General features: G+C 39.6%; 1 protein-coding gene across 1 annotated transcript in view; it reads left to right on the top strand.

The window, feature by feature from the left end:
* Nucleotides 1-18639, top strand: part of CHD6 (chromodomain helicase DNA binding protein 6) — a 169849-nt gene that overhangs the window by 73042 nt on the left and 78168 nt on the right. Inside the window, exons 6-12 of the mRNA XM_016219329.2 lie at nt 9595-9657; nt 10489-10547; nt 11202-11319; nt 15514-15600; nt 15802-15936; nt 16512-16633; nt 17836-18079. Of these exons, the coding sequence (XP_016074815.2) occupies nt 9595-9657; nt 10489-10547; nt 11202-11319; nt 15514-15600; nt 15802-15936; nt 16512-16633; nt 17836-18079 (828 nt within the window). The remainder of the gene's footprint in view (nt 1-9594; nt 9658-10488; nt 10548-11201; nt 11320-15513; nt 15601-15801; nt 15937-16511; nt 16634-17835; nt 18080-18639) is intronic.

Here is an 18639-nt window from a genome sequence, read left to right on the forward strand (position 1 = left end):
GACATAGGCTGTCTGTTGTTACAGCCACTGGAGTCACTGTTGCTGACTTGGCAGAATTCACACTGCATGTGCAGCAGCAGCACAAATACCTGTCCTTTCTCCTAGGCGCCAGTGTGGCTCACTAAAACCGATAATACTTTATCAATTTAAACCTCCTGGCCTCCAACTGGAAGCATCTTCACATAATTTCATATGTCCTTTCAGTCTTTCGGCATGGAAGGTAGCTAGGAGCAGGGGGTATTGTCGCTTTTTTAACAATCAAGAAAGAGGCACAGAATGATCCAGGGCATAGAGTTATATAGTAGCGATTGATCAGTGACTAACACTAAAAGTTGATTTCATGATGCATATAAGACTTAATAGGAATAATAATTGATGTATTGTCATTGCAGTACTTTTCAAGCAAATAGTTAAGAATAGCCCTCCAAGACCGCCATGAGTTGATAGGATTATATTGCTTTATAATGGGTTTTCCTTCCTCGGAGATGTTATGGTTGGTTTGGTATTTTAAAAGTTATAAGGGATTTTATTTTCTCCTACTAGCCATTCAGCCTGAGTCATTAACCATATTTCAGTTGTTGTTATGACTTCTCCCCTGGTACCTGAAGGGCAGAATTAGCTGACCTGGCAGAAACAATTCAGGAAATTTTATGTATCTTAAGGCTCTTTATCCTCTTAAGGATACAGCAAAGAGAGGGATATATATGGTGAAATACAAGATAGAATCTGAATTTGCATTAATTATGCCTCAAAAATTGTTACTAAATTTAAGCCAGCCAGAGGCCTGATAGGAGGTTTTGCTGCTGATGTTCAGAAAAGCAACCAGGCCACAGGCCTGGCCCAGCACACAGGGCAGACCAGACGGCTTGCAAGGGGATTGAGCGCGTTTCAGAATCAGTGCTCTATGGAGCCCTAGCTGCTGCAGAACCAAAACAGCTTCACTTTCATCTGTTGGGCTTCCTGGTGAGGTGTGAACAAAGATTTCCCCAGCTAATGCAAAGCTTGAAAGCCTTGGATCTCATCTTGGATTCCAGGCAATCCTCAAAGCATCCAGTGGCACAGAAAATCAGTTGAAGAAGATGAGACTTTCTTTCATCTCTCTCCCGAGGCCCTTTGGGTGGGTGTCTGCTTGCTTGCTGGCTTTAGCTTGGGGCAGAGAAGGGTGTGCAATAGGCATAAAAAAGGCCCCGCTGGCACCTCTTCGAAGTTCTGTGCTGTGTCTTATCAGCATACTCAGACCAATTCTGTGGCCGCTGGCCCCTGTCCCAGCCCCAGATCGCAACCTCAGTATTGGTTACCTAGTGGTGAATTGCTAAAACATCTTTACACATGATTCATTCTAGCTCAAGACTGGCAGATTAGCACACCCTGCTTTAGAGTACAGAGGACAACCCCCTGACTAGGAGCTGGGACCAGGGGCTGGAAATGTTCCTGTTCTGACACTAGCTCCTTGCTTTCCTATTCTTTGTCACACGGATATTGGTACCTGGAACAGAGGTGCCTTTCAGTCGTACATTTACAATGTATAGATTTTTAGAAGGTTGTCTCAATTTTTGCCTCCTACAATTTGTGTGGTTTGTATGATTTTGTCTTTTGGAACAAAAGGACTTTAATTTGAATGAGGTTGAACTCTTGGTGCTCTCCGGTGCCTCGCTGCTGTGTCTTTGCAGACAGGCTCTCTGCTTTGTCTAGCCTTTTCCCATGCCCCACAGGCTGAGCTCAGTTATTACCTCCCCCAGGAAGTTCCCTACTCCCCCCAGCTGGGGATAAGTGCCCCTTTCCCTTGCTCCACAGCACTCTAATATGATTAACTTTTCATTGTACTTTAAACACCTGCCAATTTTTTCTTTCCTTTTAAACCAGCAATTTTCAACCTTTTTCATCTCATGGCACACATAAACTAATTACTAAAATTCTGTGGCACACCTAAAATATACTGTATTTTTTGCCTATCTGACAAAAAAATAGGTATAATTTTGATTCATTTACACTGGATGACTATTGTTGTGTTGGCTGTTGTCATTTTTTAATTTGATAATCTAAGGGAAAAGAGGTCAGTGCCCCTAATTAGTCAGGTATTGCATGTTTTAAAAATTCTTGTAGCACACTGGTTGAAAATCACTGTTCTAAGCCATGAACTACTTTAGAATAAGGCTTGTATCTTTTTTTCTTCTCCTCTATATCTCTCAGGCATGAAAGAGTTTCAATAAAGTAAAATTTACATGAACTCCCAGGAACTATTCAAACACTCATTTATGGCACTCTCCACCCTCTGTTTTGTGGTGTTATGACTGTTGTATTTATTATACCCAAAGTCAGGAGTCAGCTGGAACCCATGTCTTACATGTCCAGAGCCTGCAACCCTTTGGGTTTGTCAGTGCCTCTGCCACACTATTCTGAATATCACTCCCCATTGTTCCCTTGGTCAGATTGTGAAATTGCAAAACAGGTGTCACTTTTCAGTTTAGCATAATGTTCACCTAACATAGGTAGTAGCTAACATAAGGACTTGCATTAAGTTGTACCTATATATTTATTTAATATATGAATAATGAATAAATATGCTTAAAACCATTATGTAAACAGGTATGATTTTTAACTGCTAGATTTAGAAAGACAGGAATGAATTTTTTTTCTCTCAGGCTCTTGTTTTCTCCATTTCTTTACACTGGCATATTTTTCGCATTGGTGTTCATTTACCTCTCACTCCAAGCAGGCACTTTAGCCTGCAAACAGGCCGCTTGGCAAAAATGGCTTGGTGTTCTTTGGCATTTGGCATTGCTCTAGCTTTGTACCAGCTTCTGTGATTCAGGGCTTTGGCTCCTATCCCCTTGGCCTGGATGGATGATCCTGATGCTTCCCATTTTTTCATTGGCTACAACCACCATTTCCCACCCTGGTCTTTCCTCAGATATCTCTGGTATTTGTTTCCTCTTGGTTTCTGCTGCCACCCCTCGTGCTGAGGCCAATGTTGAGATTATTGCAATGTGCACTTTTATAGTGCCCTCCTGAGGTCTCTGTCCTTCCTAATCCATTCCCAGACTAATTTTCCCACAATACCAGAGAAACTTCTGGTGTTTCTCAGTGACCTGCTCAAGAATCTAAGGTGGTTACTTCTTACCTCCTGTAATAGATTGAAACTCCAGCCTGATTTTGTTTAAAAATGTGGCTGCACCTGTTTGCTCTCATTTAATTCCACTCCTTACTGTGTATAATGCTTCTGCTCTACTGAGACTGGTTACTGAGTGTTGCAAATATGCACCCTGCTTCCCATCGATTCGTTCTTTCATCCTTTGGGTGCATCTTGGCTTTCCTTCCTGTTTGCTGCCCTCTTATGAACCACCATTCTTTTGGGCCCAACTAAAACCACCTATTCTGTGAATTCCAAGCTGTTCTTGCCTTCTGCACTCTGGTTAGATATGGTTATTACCACACCAGTTAGCTTTACCCTGGGACATTTCTAAGGAAAATCAGTTTAATTTAATTTTGTTTTCCCTGAGTGAGTGTAAGCCCCTGACACTGGGCATCTTATTTGATGCTATTTTTGTGTCCTTGACACTCGGGAAATACTTGATGAGTTGAAAAGTGATTTGCTTCTTTCTGTAGTCTTTCCTTATGGTTAGCTAAATAGAAGCAAGTCAGCTGGTTGGTTGAAGTTGGGAGGGAATTGGTTTGAAATTTTTTTGAGATTTTCCCTAAGAAAAAGTGTTTAATTATGGGAGCCTCTGACATGAACATGAATGAATTAAAATGGTCTTCTTTGAAGGATAATTTGAGAAAATTCCAAGCAGTTGAGAACAGATGGTTGTTATGGAAATGTGTTTGGCAAGCAGATTTAGTTTATATCTGTGTGGATCTGTATACACTGAGTGTTTATACACACATGATCATGCTTTTATATGCACAATCTCTGTTTAGGGAAAAAAATTTCGATTTCCCAGTTTTCTTTCTATTTTGATGTGTATTTTGGAAATGCTACTCTCCTTTCGTTTTATTAGGGTAGAGTAAAAACATGTTCTCACTATTTTAATGATGGCCATTGGTTCTTTAACCAGTGCCAGAAAATAAATTGAAATTTTATTTCAAGTTTCTTAATATTTTACTTGAAAATTTTCTATAATGAAGAATGTTTTAAGCCCTCCATCCTTTGACTACTCAGAGTAAAGTCCTGTGCTTTCTTCATCCATGTGTTAATGTTTCCTTGGATTTGCTCCTAGTTAAAAACTCTGAATTCTACCCTCAGAAACCATCTTCTTTTGCTCTTCATGGTAGGTAAGAATTTTATTTTATTCTTATATTTGAAACAGTCTGGTAGTGAAGAAGAGGCAGTTAGTTGTTCCTCCCAGTTTGTATGAATGCTTGCTTGCTAGTCTAGTCTGGGTTATGCAGACTTAGAAGTAGGTAGGAAAAGTCGTCAGCAATTATGACACTTTAATCCTGGCTAACAGAGGTCTAACTCAGGTGTCACTTCATTTCCAAAGCCTCTGCCAGTTTTCCCACATGCTCTGGCTTCTGTGGTCCCAGAGCACTTGCTTTATACTGTTACCACGTTGTATTGCAAAAATCTCTTAACATTATTTATTTAAAAAATACTTACTGAGCACCTACTACATGCCAAGTAGTGTTCTGAGTGCTAGAGATAACATCAAGAAACAAAAAAGACAAAAATGGCTGCCCTCATGGGGAGAGCCTACAACAAATGAAGAAGAGGCCTGTACCCAACACACAACCAATCTCTCCCTCCAGATATTTGCTAGATTTTGAACCTATGTGGGATAAAGTTAAAACTTTCAAAGGGTAGAAATGAGAGGCTGGTAGTAAAACTAAGACAATTATATAATATGTCAATGGTAGTAAATGCTATAGAAGAAAATTATCAGAATAAGAGAGTGATAAGGAATTCAGGAATGAGTGTTACAGTTTTAAACAGGGTGGTGGTCAGTATTGGTCTCACAAAGGTAACATTTGAGCAAAGAATTGGAGGAAGTAAAGGAGCAAGGGAGTCATGTACAGGAGAAGAGCATTTCAGGCAGAGGGAATAACCTATGCAAAGTCTCTGAGGCAGAAGCATGCTTGGTATATATGAGGAACAGGCAGGGAGACCTTAAAAGTAACAGATGAGCCCTGGCCAGCAATGGCTCAGTAGTTAGAGCATTGGCCTACACACTGGAGGGTCATGGGTTTGATTCCCAGTCAAGGGCACGTACCTGAGTTGCAGGTTCGATCCCTGGACCCTGTCAAGGCTAATGTGGGAGGCAACCAATTGATGTGTCTCTCTCACATCGATGCTTCCCTGTCTGTCTCTCCCCCTCTCCCCTCTCTCCTCTCTGTCTTTCTCTTCCCCCCCTTCCACTCTTTCTAAAGCAGGGGTGAGGAACCTTTTTTCTGCCAAGAGCCATTTGGATATTTAGAACACCATTCTCCGACCACACAAAATTATCAACTTAAAAATTAGCCTGCTATATTTGGTCAAACATTTAATTAACTCAACCCTAATGTGATGGCTGGAACTGCTTCTCTTTGGTGAGACTTTGGCAGGGCCAGACCGAATGACTTCATGGGCCATGTACAGCCTGTGGGCCTGATGTTCCCCACCCCTTGTCTAAGAGAAAACCATACCTAGGCATATCTTAAACTGTAGGAAACCAAAGACTGAAAGAACATCTTAAAAGCCTCTAGATAAAAACTGACAACTAATGCTATATAAAATGGTGTAATATTGAATACTTTCCCTCTGAATTTGGTAGTAAGAAAAATGTTCCACTATTATCACTTATATTTAGAAATATACTGGAGTTCTTCTCTATTGTAATAAGGAAAAGGGAGAAATAAAAAGTTTAAAGATGGAAAGGAAGACATAAGACTGTCATTATTTGCAGATGACATGACTTGGTAGCAAGTTCAACAGAATCGACAAACCATTAGAATGAATAAAGGTGGATTTGGCCAAATTGTTGGATATAAAGACAGTATACCCAAAAAATCTATTTTTATAAAGTAGCAACATGAAATCAGGAAAGGAAAAATGTAAAATGTCATTTATAATGACATTAATATATTAGATGTAAGCTCTCTATATGAAAAACATTGCGTAAAGAAATTAAAGAAGACATAAATAAATGGAGCAATATAATGTCTATAATTTAGTCCTAGTCAAAATCTAAGCAGGGTGTATTTGGGTGGAAATTGATAATGGAAATGCAAAAGACCTAGAATATTCAAGGCAACCTTGAAAAAGAACTAAGTTGGAAGACTTACTGTAATCCACACTTTGTAATCAAGCTGCAGTAATGAAGTCAGGGTAGTGTTATCATAGAACAAATAGACCAGTGGAACAAAATAGAGCTATGCTGCCCAGTATGGCTGCTACCAGCCACGTGTGGCTATTAAGCTCTTGAAATGGCCAGTCCAAATTGGGATGTGCTGTAAGTGTAAAGTATACACTAGATTTTATAGACTTAGTATGCAAAAATATACTAATATATACAATAAAATATAAAAATTTTTTTTAGTAATTCAATACTGATTACATATTGAAGTGATAATATTTTGGACATACTGGTTTAAATAAGCTATATTATTAAAATCAATTTCATCTGTTTATTTTTACTTTTTTATTGTGGCTACAAGTAAGTTTCAAATTACATATGTAGCTTAATGAATGACCGTGGTGGCAGCAAATATTCCTTAAACGGGACATAAAAATACATAAGAGAAAATACTGATAAGATGGATTATATAGCGTTTCTCTTCATCAAAAGATACATTTATAGATTGGTAGAAAATGTTTATAATCTATATATCTGATGGAGAACTCTTATTTAGATGTATATAAAGAACTCTCCTACAAATCAAAACAGAGGACAGTTTTAAAAATAGGCAAATGACTTGAATAGGAGCTTCACAAAGAGGATATCCACATGGCCAATAAGCATTTTAAAAGGTTTTCAGCATCCCAGTTATCAGGGGAATGTAAATTAAAGAGACAATACTACATATCTACTAGAATGGCTAAAATTTTAAAGACTGACAATACCAAGTTAGGTGAACTCCCCATACCTTGTTGGTGGATGTAAAAATTGTTACAGTCACTTTGGAAAAAATATTTGACAGTATCTGTTAAAACCAATCATATAACCAAACTCATAGTCTAGCAATTCCACTCTCATGTATATGTATCCAAGATAATTGAGTGTACTTGCCCAACAAAAGACATACATGAACATAGGAAGCAACCCAAATATTCCACAACAGTAGAATGGATAAGTAAATTGCGGTGTATTTATACAACAAAATACTACACAGTCATGCGGAAGAATGAGCCATATACTATATGATTCAATTTATATGAAGTTTAATAATAGCCAAAACTAATTGATAGTGGTAGAAATCTGAAGAGTAGTTACTTCCCATGAGGGCATGGGGGTCTTCTAGAATGTTGGAAATTTTATAACTTGATCTGAGTGTCACTTATACAAGTGTGTGTGTGTATATGTGAAAACCCATCAACTGAACACTTGGGGTCTCTGCATACTGTATGTGTGCCACACCTCAGTAACTTTAAAGCATTGTGTAAGCATGTCTGGTTATTCCTTGATGATGTAGACTGTAACTCATTTATTTCTGTAAGACCAGTGCATAAACGTAAGAGACCCTCAAATAATATGGAAGAAAATTAGGAAGGAAGTAGGAAGTTAGGAAGGAAGTTGGTTCATTAATCTAGTTTCTCTTAACCTAACACCTGTGCCTTTGCTCACTGCCTGCTTGCCATAGAAGGCTGTTTGTTGGCTGCAGCATCGGGGTAGTGATCTTTATTGCTCAAGAAAGTACTCCTAGCTTTGGCCCTTTGCTGCTAGCCATCCTGATTGTATAGGATATGTCTGAGTATATGGAGAAGGGGGAGACTTTTTAATTAAGTGGAGTAGATTAAGAATAATAACTGTCTCCAGCCTGTGGTCCTGGTGAGTTTGATGCTTTATTTCCTTATGTATTTCCTTCTCTTTCTCTTCAACAATTCAACAAATATTGGTTGGGATTCTCTTCCAATTCAACAAATATTTACTGGTTACTCACTGTTGCGTGGCCTTTTTGAGCCATCTAGCTACATCATGAATAAAACAAATAGGGTCTCTGCCCTCAAAGGTTTATATTGAATGGGAGAAGACAAGCAGTAAACAATAAACTGCCTTCTCCTTTCCTAACTTGTGCTTAAGAATCAAGCAGAACAAAACTTAAACAGAAAGTTAAAAGCTTCCTCCTGTTGTATGGTAGGCACACTTCACTCGTTTTCTTGTTGAGCTGTGGGAAAAGACTTGTCATTTTGGATTAACTTCTGCATGGCACCTAGCACAGTGCCATGTGTCTAGGGGAATGTAATAAATATTTGTAACCTTTGGGAGCATCTGTCAGTGCCTGCTGATTTCCATACTTTTTTCCTACCATCTGCCCTCATTTATTTATTTATTTTTAACTGTCACTTTTCTGGGAAAAGCTTGATTTAATATCCAAGAAAATGGAAGTTTTCTGTAATGGCATGGCTTTGTGATGGCTGAGCTCTAAAATGGGTAGACTGAAGACAGTGATGTGCAAAATAAACCATCCTTTGGAGAAGTTCTGATCAGGCACCCAGATAGTTATTTTGAGAGCTAGGGTGGTTGTGATGAGCATTCTTTTTATACACAGTTCTAAGTCTCCTATCATGATAAATACTAGATCTGGAAAGGTCATTGGAAACCACTGAAATAAAACTACTTAAATAAAGTCCTAGAAAGACTCTTAAATGCAAGAGTGTTCTGACTCAATGCATCCTTTTTTTAAGTTTGTCATTTTTGATGCATATTTTTAAAACTCACTCTGTACAAAGAGATTTCATGGAGATTAGGAGCCTAGAAATGTTGATGTGTATCTAGGGTAGAAAAGAAAGGAATTAATTTGTTTCAGTTGGGATTTGTAGTCAAAGGATGATCAGTGAAACAGCCATTTCCAGGTGTAGCGGGGCAAGATGGCACAATTTAAAAGGGAGTAATTACACCTTCCGTTTGCATAGTGCTTACTCTCCAAAAATGTCTTCATGTGCCATTTTATCCACTCACCAACCCAGTGAGAGATCTGATTTTAGCTCCTGTATTACTAGATTTGGAAACCATGAGGTGTTAATTGACTTACCCAGATCAATAGCTGGTAGGTATTAGAATTGAGACCTTCTGATTCTAAAGCCCCCAGACTCTTTTATGTCACATCTTTCTGAAAGTTATATGAGGCAACACATAGGTAGTTTTGGCAGAGAAGGGTAGTCCTCTGGCCGATTTTAGTGATGCTAAAGAATTTTAGTAATGCTAAAGGCAGATCTGAAACTAAGAGTCTGAAAAGCAGAATAACTTCTCAGCGTGTATGTGTTTATGGGGCCAGGTAATTGGGTTGTGCCCAGAGGTTAGAAGGTTTTCTATCTTTTGATCACTCTGGTCTGATAGGAGGGAGGCCTTGGTATTCACAGGTGAACTTTTGGATGCAGTCATACCTGTATTTCTTAATAGAATTATTTCTTGGATTCTGTGGTGCCAGTGACTCTCTTTTCTTTTTAACCCCCGTCTCCAGGAGCCTCCAGAGGATGACGCAAACATCATTGAGAAGATCCTGGCATCTAAGACTGTTCAGGAGGTCGGTGACTGATGTTTTTGGCTTTTATATCACTAGCAAGATTATACCTTCTGTGAAGAGATATTTGGCTAGAGAACCTGAAGTGGTCATTCCTGGTGGGCGTGTGAGCTAGGTGTGAACATTGGCTAGTCAACAATTATTTTTACCCTCATGGAAGCTTTTAGAACATAAAATTCTTAAATATTTGAGAATGGCCCAAACTGGTATTTTTCCTCCATTGTGACCCTAGCAAAAGGTCTTCATCCCTTAGTTTCTGTAGCCCATTGAAAGTCATCAGAGGACCAAGAAGAAGAGATAGCAAAAGATTCCTAATGAAAACATTGTGGGGCTTTTTCCTTTAGATACCCCAGGGCCATTGTAGGGATCCTCTAGAGAAAGTTCCTGAGTGAGAGAGTATGTTGGTCCCAGTGAGCATGAACACGTCTGGTATTTATGAAAGTAACTTACTTTGAGAGTGAACACCACTGGTGTTTTGGGGTGATGGTCAGGGGGGGCTCCAGAGATAGTACATGTTCTTACTTCTGCCTAGACTCTGCTCCCGATGGGTCTCAGAGTCCTGCGCCAGTTTGCATTTATCAGCTGAAGGCTGTGCCACCCTGGACCTTGGAAGGCACCGGAAAGATCATTTTTTCTCCTTTACCTTATAGCTAGCTGTGTAGTCAGCCTTGATAACCCTGCTCAGTAGCTGTCAGAAAATTACCTGGAAAAATGAAAATATCCCCGAGAAATCTGTATTAAGACAAGGCAGATGTGTTATTTACCTGTTTTCTTTGGCATATAAAGGTGATCTACAGGGATCTGGGCTGATTAACTGCTTGCTCTTGGTTACAGGTTCACCCAGGAGAACCCCCATTTGACTTGGAGCTATTCTACGTTAAGTATAGAAATTTGTAAGTCTATTTAATGTATTATTTGTATTTGAATTTCATATGAATAAAACTTCCTTTCCCTATCACATTATTTTCTATATTTCCCAAGAATGGCCCCTAAGGCATGACCCACAGTTAGTTGACTCAGGTTCACCTTAGGTGGTAGTGCTCAACTTTGGCTGCACATAGAATCACCTGAGAGCTTTAAAACTACTGCAGCCCTAGCTCCACTCAAGACCTGTTGACTCAGACCCTGGGAGTAGGTCCCAAGAATTGATGTGTTTTTAAAAACGCCCTGTGTGATTCTCATTTCCACCTGGGTAGAAAACCACTGATCTTGTAGCCTATACTTTTCCCCCCTCTTGCATTTTTCTTTAGTTCTCTGTTACATGCCCACTTTCACTAACTGTAATGATAGGCTGCCTACATCTGCCCTCCCTCTGTTCTCAGCCAGTTTCTGTGGAAGCTGCAGAATGCTCATGGCTTGTAATTGCTGCATTGTTTCTCCTGTATCTGCCCTTAAGGGCAAAGCCCTTCTAGGCCCAGTCTCCAGCAATTGCACAGCAAACCACTTGGATGCTTCTGTGTTAGATGGTTACTCTGTTTATTGAAACACTTTAAAGCTCAGTGACTTGCTGGTTACGTTCTTGTCTCACCATTTGTGTCGTTGGATAGTTCCTATTTACATTGTAAATGGGCCACGATGGAAGAGCTCGAAAAGGATCCTCGCATTGCGCAGAAGATCAAGCGATTTAGGAATAAACAAGCCCAGATGAAGCACATTTTTACTGAGGTGACGCAATATTTACTGACTAATCTGACCACTGCTTTTCTTGCAGAACTAAATATTGGGCATAAGTTTCTTTAAATTGAAGTTTTGTGCAGATCTGTTGCTCAAGTCAAATTGTTAAGTGTGCACCAATTTATAGCAAAACTAGTCCATATTTCAGCCATAGAAAACAAGTGATCCACCGAGGTATGAGGAGCAAACCTTACAAACTGACAGCCCGTAAGAGCATGTGTCTTGTCAGAATACCAGTATACAGCTAGGCAAGAGGAATGTGCACAGTTCTTTCACCTCCCCACCCCCAAAGGTGATTCCAAAAGGACCCAAAGTTTGAATGTAAAAGATAAAACAAAGCCAAAAGGCTAGAAAATAGGAGTTTCTAAGTTTGCTGCCTATAGCAAGAGGAAGGATTGGTGGATTTGAATGTCAAACCTACAGTATCTGTACATTAGAAAATGTATAGATACATTAAGTAGTATGTATATATACATATTTCCTGATTATATGCATATACACATACATACATAGTAATTAGAAAATATGTATATGCGTTATATATACATATTTTCCAATGATATGCATTCATGCATACATACATACACAGTATACATTTTTATCTAATATGAGAACCTTCCTATTTATATTTTTATACATACACACACATTATATACACACATATACATATGACCAATAGTTTAGTAAGAAATGCTCCTATAATTACTTAAGAAAAATATAAAACCCCAAATAGAAAAAAATGGACAAATTAACCATACAAAAATGTAGTAAATTTCACTAATAGTCAAAGGAATGTAAATTAAAATGGGAATCTTCTAGTTTTTCCATATCAAATATTGAAGATTATAAAAATAAATATTATCCTTTGCTGGTAAGGGTGTAGGGAAGAGACACTCGTACATCACTGGGTGGGAGCATCATGTTGTATGACCTGGGTGAAGAACAGTGTGACAGCAGACATCAAATGTCTCAAGATGTGCTTGTCCTCTGTCCCAGCAACTCTAATTCTGTCATTTATTTTAAGGAAGCTATCAAGCCTTTGTGCAAAGATTTAACAAAGAAAAACATTTATATTGGTGAAAAGTTGAAAACCAAGTGTTAGGTAATAGATATCTGTAAATTATGATATAGCCCACAGAATGGGAGTACTGGCAGACGGTAAAAATGATGTTGGAGAACAGTTAATGACAGAAAAGGACTTCTCTGGTGATGGGATTGTGGTAATTTTTATTTTCTTATTTATAACGTAGTATTTTTAGTTTTATTTAGATAACTTTTGAAGGAAGCAATAAAAATTATTCTTAAAATGTAGTCATAAGTACTAGACCTTACGAGTACACTCAGAAGCCACCAAATTATAGTAAACTGCTGCATATACTTACCAATTCATTATTCATGTTGTAATCTTTTTCTTCAAGTGACAAAAAACTATTTTCGGATAATAAAAATAAGCATTCTCCTTTTCCCAATGTAGGGTTCTTCCTCTTTAGCCTTAACATTTGGCCCAGCCCTCCCTGTAGTTGTTCTGAGGCCTGTGAAAACTGTTTTCATGGCAGTGTTCCTCTGGTAGAGAATTGGGGAAAGGAAGGTGACAACTAGAATTAGAAAACCATCTTGAAGCCCCTTTGGATACTCTCCCTCTGTTCTTGGAACATTTTTTTCACACCTCTATTTTAGCAAGTATTTGCAGTGTTTACAACTTGTCTGTATCTTCCATTATGAGCCCTATGCAGCAGACAGGGCCCATGTCTTCCTCATATTTCTATCCCTGGTACTAGGCACAGGGTCAGTGCTCAGTAGTTATTTGGCTGTTCTCAGGGAAGTGAGGATGTTTTGACCTATGCTGTTCATTACCCTGCTCCAGTACCTTCAGCATTTCCCATTTTCTTGAAATAAGGTCCAAGCTTCTTAATATAGCCTTCAAAGCTCCATTTGTTTATTTTCTGATATATTCTCAAGGGATTGAGTTTTCCTTGGTTGGGAATATAGAGAGAGGAAATTGTGTTGGATTTACAGAAATACTGTAGCAACAGTTCATATTCTTGTGGGAAGGAAAGGCCTTTGAGAAGGTTGGAGGACATCATGAAATTAAGGAGTAATAGTAGGTAGTAGTTCCTATTACATTGTCTTTGGTTTTGACCTATTTAACATTTTTATTAGTAACTCAGATAAGTTATATTCTTACAAAATAAATAATAACTTAGTTTTGAATAGAACGTCTTCATATCTGTTATTTCTAGGCACTTTAGGAGGTATCCAGGGGAGAGGGTGGTCTTGTGAAGGAGACTCTGGCTTGAGAGACTCGAGTTCCCATACTCCATAGAGGTGGAGGCATTCTAACTAAAACCCTAATTCTTCCTGAAAACCAGACCCAGTGCTGGGAAAATAAATGACAAAGGCAAAGTTCAGGCCAGGATGAGTGAAATATGGCAGTAAAATGTAATGTTACACATTTGTATTTAAAGATCTTTACAACTTGGAGTGGGAAGAACGACTGGATAGCAGTTCTAGAGAGAAAAGATGTTGCCAGTTTAATTACAAGTTTGCCATAAGCCAAGAGTAGGGTGTGGCTGCTTAAAAAGCAGCATTAATCCTACACTGCACCAATAGAACAGTCCTGCTGTGCCTTGCTGTTTTCATTCCTAAGAGTTATGTTTATTTTTGGGTACCAGGATTCAGTGACAGGCTCTGCAAAACCTGAGGGTAGCCTCAGGAGGACTGTGATGGTGGTAAAGGGATCAAGGCATAGCTGAGTGATTGAGAGCAAAGGTGGAAAGCAGACTGTATGGTGCTAGGAGCCTGGGCTCTGGAGTCAAACTATTCCTCTTATACATACACACACTCACACCTTGGGCCCCTTGTATAACCTCCTTCAGATTCACCTGTGTTAAATCAGAATTCCTAATAGTATCAACCTTGCAGAGGACCTGGGAGGATTAAGTGACACAGTGTTTACAGAAGTGCTTAGCACGGTGCCTGACCCATCATCTCTGTCCCACATTAGCTCTGCATCATTATGGGTCTGGAAACATTAAAGCATCTGAAGGACATTTGGTCACCTGGTGTCAGTTAACCCAGATAGCGAGGAGATTATTGAAGAGCAGCCCAGAGAGGAGAGAATCAACTTGGTCACCGCTGCTGCAGAGGAGGCAGTTCACATCAATGAGTCAGTTACAGGATGGAAATTAGGCTGTAATTTAATAGTAATAACAAGAAAGATCATGCTGCTATTGCTGAGCAGGCAGAGGTAAAACTGCCCTGGCAGCGGGTCAGGTCTTAGAGTGCAGTATATTCCTGAACATGGGAATAATTGAATCAGTGTGGATTTGCCAGGAATGCTATGAGAAGTATTCCTGCATTGATTAGAAGATGAAACTAGATAGCACATAACATGCCTTCCAGCTTAAGGGGCCATAAGAACATTCCAGCAGTCCAGGAGGAGGGCTCCTGGGTAAGAAACCTGGGTAACATTCCAGTTCTCACAGCTCTGTGTTCCTTGGTCATGTTACTTAGCCTCTCTGAGTGAGTTTTCTCATCTGTAAAGTAATTACTCCATAAAGTAGTTTTGAGACTTAAGTGAAAGCATTTAGCATAACTGCAGACACACATTAAATGTCTAAGTGCTGATTATTATTGTTTTGTAAGTACCCTTTTTTGAAGCATAATATGCATAAAGATAAACAGATCCTAAGAGTACAGCTCAGTGAATTTTTACAAAATAAACACATCTGTGTAACTACCACCTAGATCAGGAAATAGAACATTATCTGTACCCCAGAAGCTCCCCTCATGCTTCCTTCCAATGTTAGCTATTACTGTTGGTATTAAGAAGAAAAAGAAACCGTAATTGTGAGTTTCCAAGGGTTATCTTTGGAACAAGGAACGGTAATAAAAGGGCATCCTCTTTGTGCTGATTTTTGCACAGTACTGCAGTGACCAGGAGAAAAGTCTTCCCCTGGTCGTGGGGCAGCCTGTGACATGTAGTTGATTCTTTTCAGTTTAGTCATGGAGAGCAGGATTTAGGATATTGAAGAGTGTATGTGAGGTGACTTTTATTCTCAGGGGAACCATTTCATGCATTTCCTCATAGGGCCCAGAGTAGGGGGTCACTTAAAGGTAAAACACTGGAAGACGGATTTGAGGGCAGGAGGACACTTTTAAACTCTTCTCCCCTGTTTGCATTAGCCTGATGAAGACTTGTTCAACCCAGACTATGTAGAAGTTGATCGCATCTTGGAGGTGGCCCACACCAAGGATGCAGAGACGGGAGAGGTGGGTATTTCGCTACGTTGACTCTCCTAAAGTGTCTTCCCTTCTTACGTCATCTTTTGCTTGTTTTATTAACATGTGGTGTTTGTTTTAATCCCATTGGTGTGTTGTATTGTAAGGTGGGTTTCCAGGGGTCAGCCAGATTGTGGTCGACTCCTTTAATCTAGTAGAAACAACATAAGTTTCTCTCCCTTTTCCCTCCAGGAAGTGACACATTATCTGGTGAAGTGGTGCTCACTGCCTTACGAAGAAAGCACATGGGAGCTAGAGGAAGATGTGGATCCTGCTAAAGTTAAAGAATTTGAATCTCTCCAAGTTCTCCCTGAAATTAAGCATGTGGTAATCTATCAGTTATATGTAGAGATTGGTGTTTCATATGGAAAGACAAAGTAATAAGACTGCTATTGTGTTTATGGAGAATTTAAGGAATTTGCAATTTTGATTATACAGGCTTTTTACCTGATGTCCTGACTCTAGAAACTAATCAAAATATTTGACCCACTATACTTTCCTGAACTGCTAACACAGGCACAAAGAAAGAGACTCTGTCTGTAGAAATAAAGAGAAAGCTAATTTCACTAATACTGGCTTACAGGGAAATTGGAATGTAATTGGGAGTGACATCTAAGAGTCTAAGTAAAACAATATAACACGTATAAGATTTTAGATGGGCCTGTTTCTCTTCATTAATTATTTGCAAATTTTACCAAGGTATTCTTAGTTTAATCCAGTGAAACCTAGAAAATGTAGGGCCTGCACATTAATGAGAAAATTGCCACTGCAGTGTGAAGCCAGCTTTAGTGCCATGTTTTGAGATTGACCACCTTCCCCACTGTTATTCTGTGTTCCTATTTGGGTTTTGCCTCTAAAACATCATTCTCCACAAGTTGTGCTTTCTGCTCTTTCCCCACTAGGAGCGACCTGCTTCAGACTCCTGGCAAAAACTCGAGAAGTCTCGCGAGTATAAGAACAGTAACCAGCTCCGGGAGTACCAGCTGGAGGGGATGAACTGGCTTCTGTTTAACTGGTATAACAGGTGAGGGTCCAGAACCCTTCCTGTCTTCATGGATGATTTCCTTACCAAGTCTTTGTACCTGGAGGTGGACTGCTGCCTGGGCCCGCATAGACTAACAGCAGCAGAGTGCTGAGGGAGTGCAGCGCGGCCACTGGTTTAGGCTGTGCTCCTTGCACGTTCATCATACCAGGACTTTATTTTTACGTCAGGTATTTCTCCAAACAAAAGGAATGGTCTCTGCACATTGTTGACTTCATGCTTTTTAAAAAATTCTGCTGGTCTAGCCAAAGGGTTAAGCTCTACCTAGGTTGTTATGATCAAAAGATTCTTTAAGCATGTTTTCTATCTCTTAAGTCTTCAGCAAAGGTTGGCTTTAAAAGGGAGTAGATCTGGATTCTAGCCCCAACTCCACTACTTGTTTGAGTTGTAGGTGTTCTGGACTTGTGCTGTCATGCTCAGTTTGTGCTTTAGTTCCTGTCAGAATTTGATGAAGCAGATGAAATTTGAGAAAGATGGGTTGAGATTTTTCTTAACTCTCTGGAATGTCCCCCTAGTGTCGATTTTAAAGACAGCATGTTGCAATGGAACACACACCAAGGCAGGACTGGAGAGTGTCCTGGCGCAGTCCCTGCCCTTATTCACAGCGCCCCTCAGAGAACAGCTTGGAGTGGGGCTTTCCAGGCCTGAGGTCGCATCTGTGCAGTGAGGGGTGAGACCGGATGTGGGCCGCACCCTTTCTTCGAGTGTCATGGCTCTGTGCAATCTGTGACCCTGGATCATTTTTACTTTGATGAGGAATTTATTATGTGGGGTAAGATTGTCCTTTGATAACACAAATGATAGACAGTGAGAGTCATGCAACTTATCATTTTATTTTTGCCTTGGCTTCCATAAAGTCTGTTAGGTACAGAAACTGGCTTTAGTTTGAGGCATATTTTTGTTCTCTAATATTTTAATTTTTAGGGTTTTTAGTTTCTATTTAAATGGACCCAATTAATGTATTTTCTCACAAGCTGCCATAGTTCCTTTTTGGAAGTAGGCAGGGTATGACTAATAATAATAAAAATTTGCCTCAGTTGCATCTCTGGAAAATGCCAGTTAGGCCATCACTGACCTTCACGTATAGGCCAAGGTATGCTTCTGAAGTATCTTTTTAGTTATAACCAACCTCTACCTCTTTTCTCTACTGATGATGAATTACCTGTGTTTCTTACTCTCTGCAGAAAAAACTGTATTTTAGCTGATGAGATGGGCCTTGGGAAGACCATCCAGTCCATCACATTCCTTTCAGAAATATTCCTTAGGGGAGTCCATGGCCCTTTCCTCATCATCGCCCCTCTCTCCACTATCACCAACTGGGAGCGGGAGTTTCGGACGTGGACAGAGATGAATGCCATTGTGTACCACGGCAGCCAGATCAGCAGGCAGATGATCCAGCAGTATGAGATGGTGTACAGAGATGCGCAGGTGAGCCTCACAGAGACCACAGAGACCCCGTGACACCCCGATGTCGTAGTTGAGAACAGCATTTCCATTACTTGTCTTCTGGAATTGTAGTGCCTTTTGCCTTGGGTTGCTGTTGACTGACTTTGTAGAATCAGTCATATGCTTATTGAGGCAGACTTTTTCCTCCTCCCTGGTAGTTTAATTTATGATAAAACACAGAATTATAGGGCATGCTTTCCATTCCCTGAGATACACCAGAGGCTCTTTTTAGGACTCTGAAAGCTTAGCTTCTGGGTTAGCTTATGAAGTTATTTTTACATGCAAAAATATTATCTGAATCATTATGTGCTCAGTGAAGAAAGTGAGCAGAAGGATTAGTATATAGAGAATGGAGTTTGGAGAGGAGGTTCACAGGTCTGACAGGGAAGGATAACGAGAAAACAGCATTCAAATTGTTAAAAGCGCAATATAAGTCTTTAAAAGCTTTTGTTAAGTATACGCACTTAGCCAAATTTGCTTGTATTCTTGTCCTGGGCACTGGATTTTATAATTAATCAAGGTGAAAATTAAATGAATCTAAT

This window comes from Miniopterus natalensis, chromosome 7 (genome assembly GCF_054644295.1).
Source record: "Miniopterus natalensis isolate mMinNat1 chromosome 7, mMinNat1.hap1, whole genome shotgun sequence".
Lineage (NCBI taxonomy): Eukaryota > Metazoa > Chordata > Mammalia > Chiroptera > Miniopteridae > Miniopterus > Miniopterus natalensis.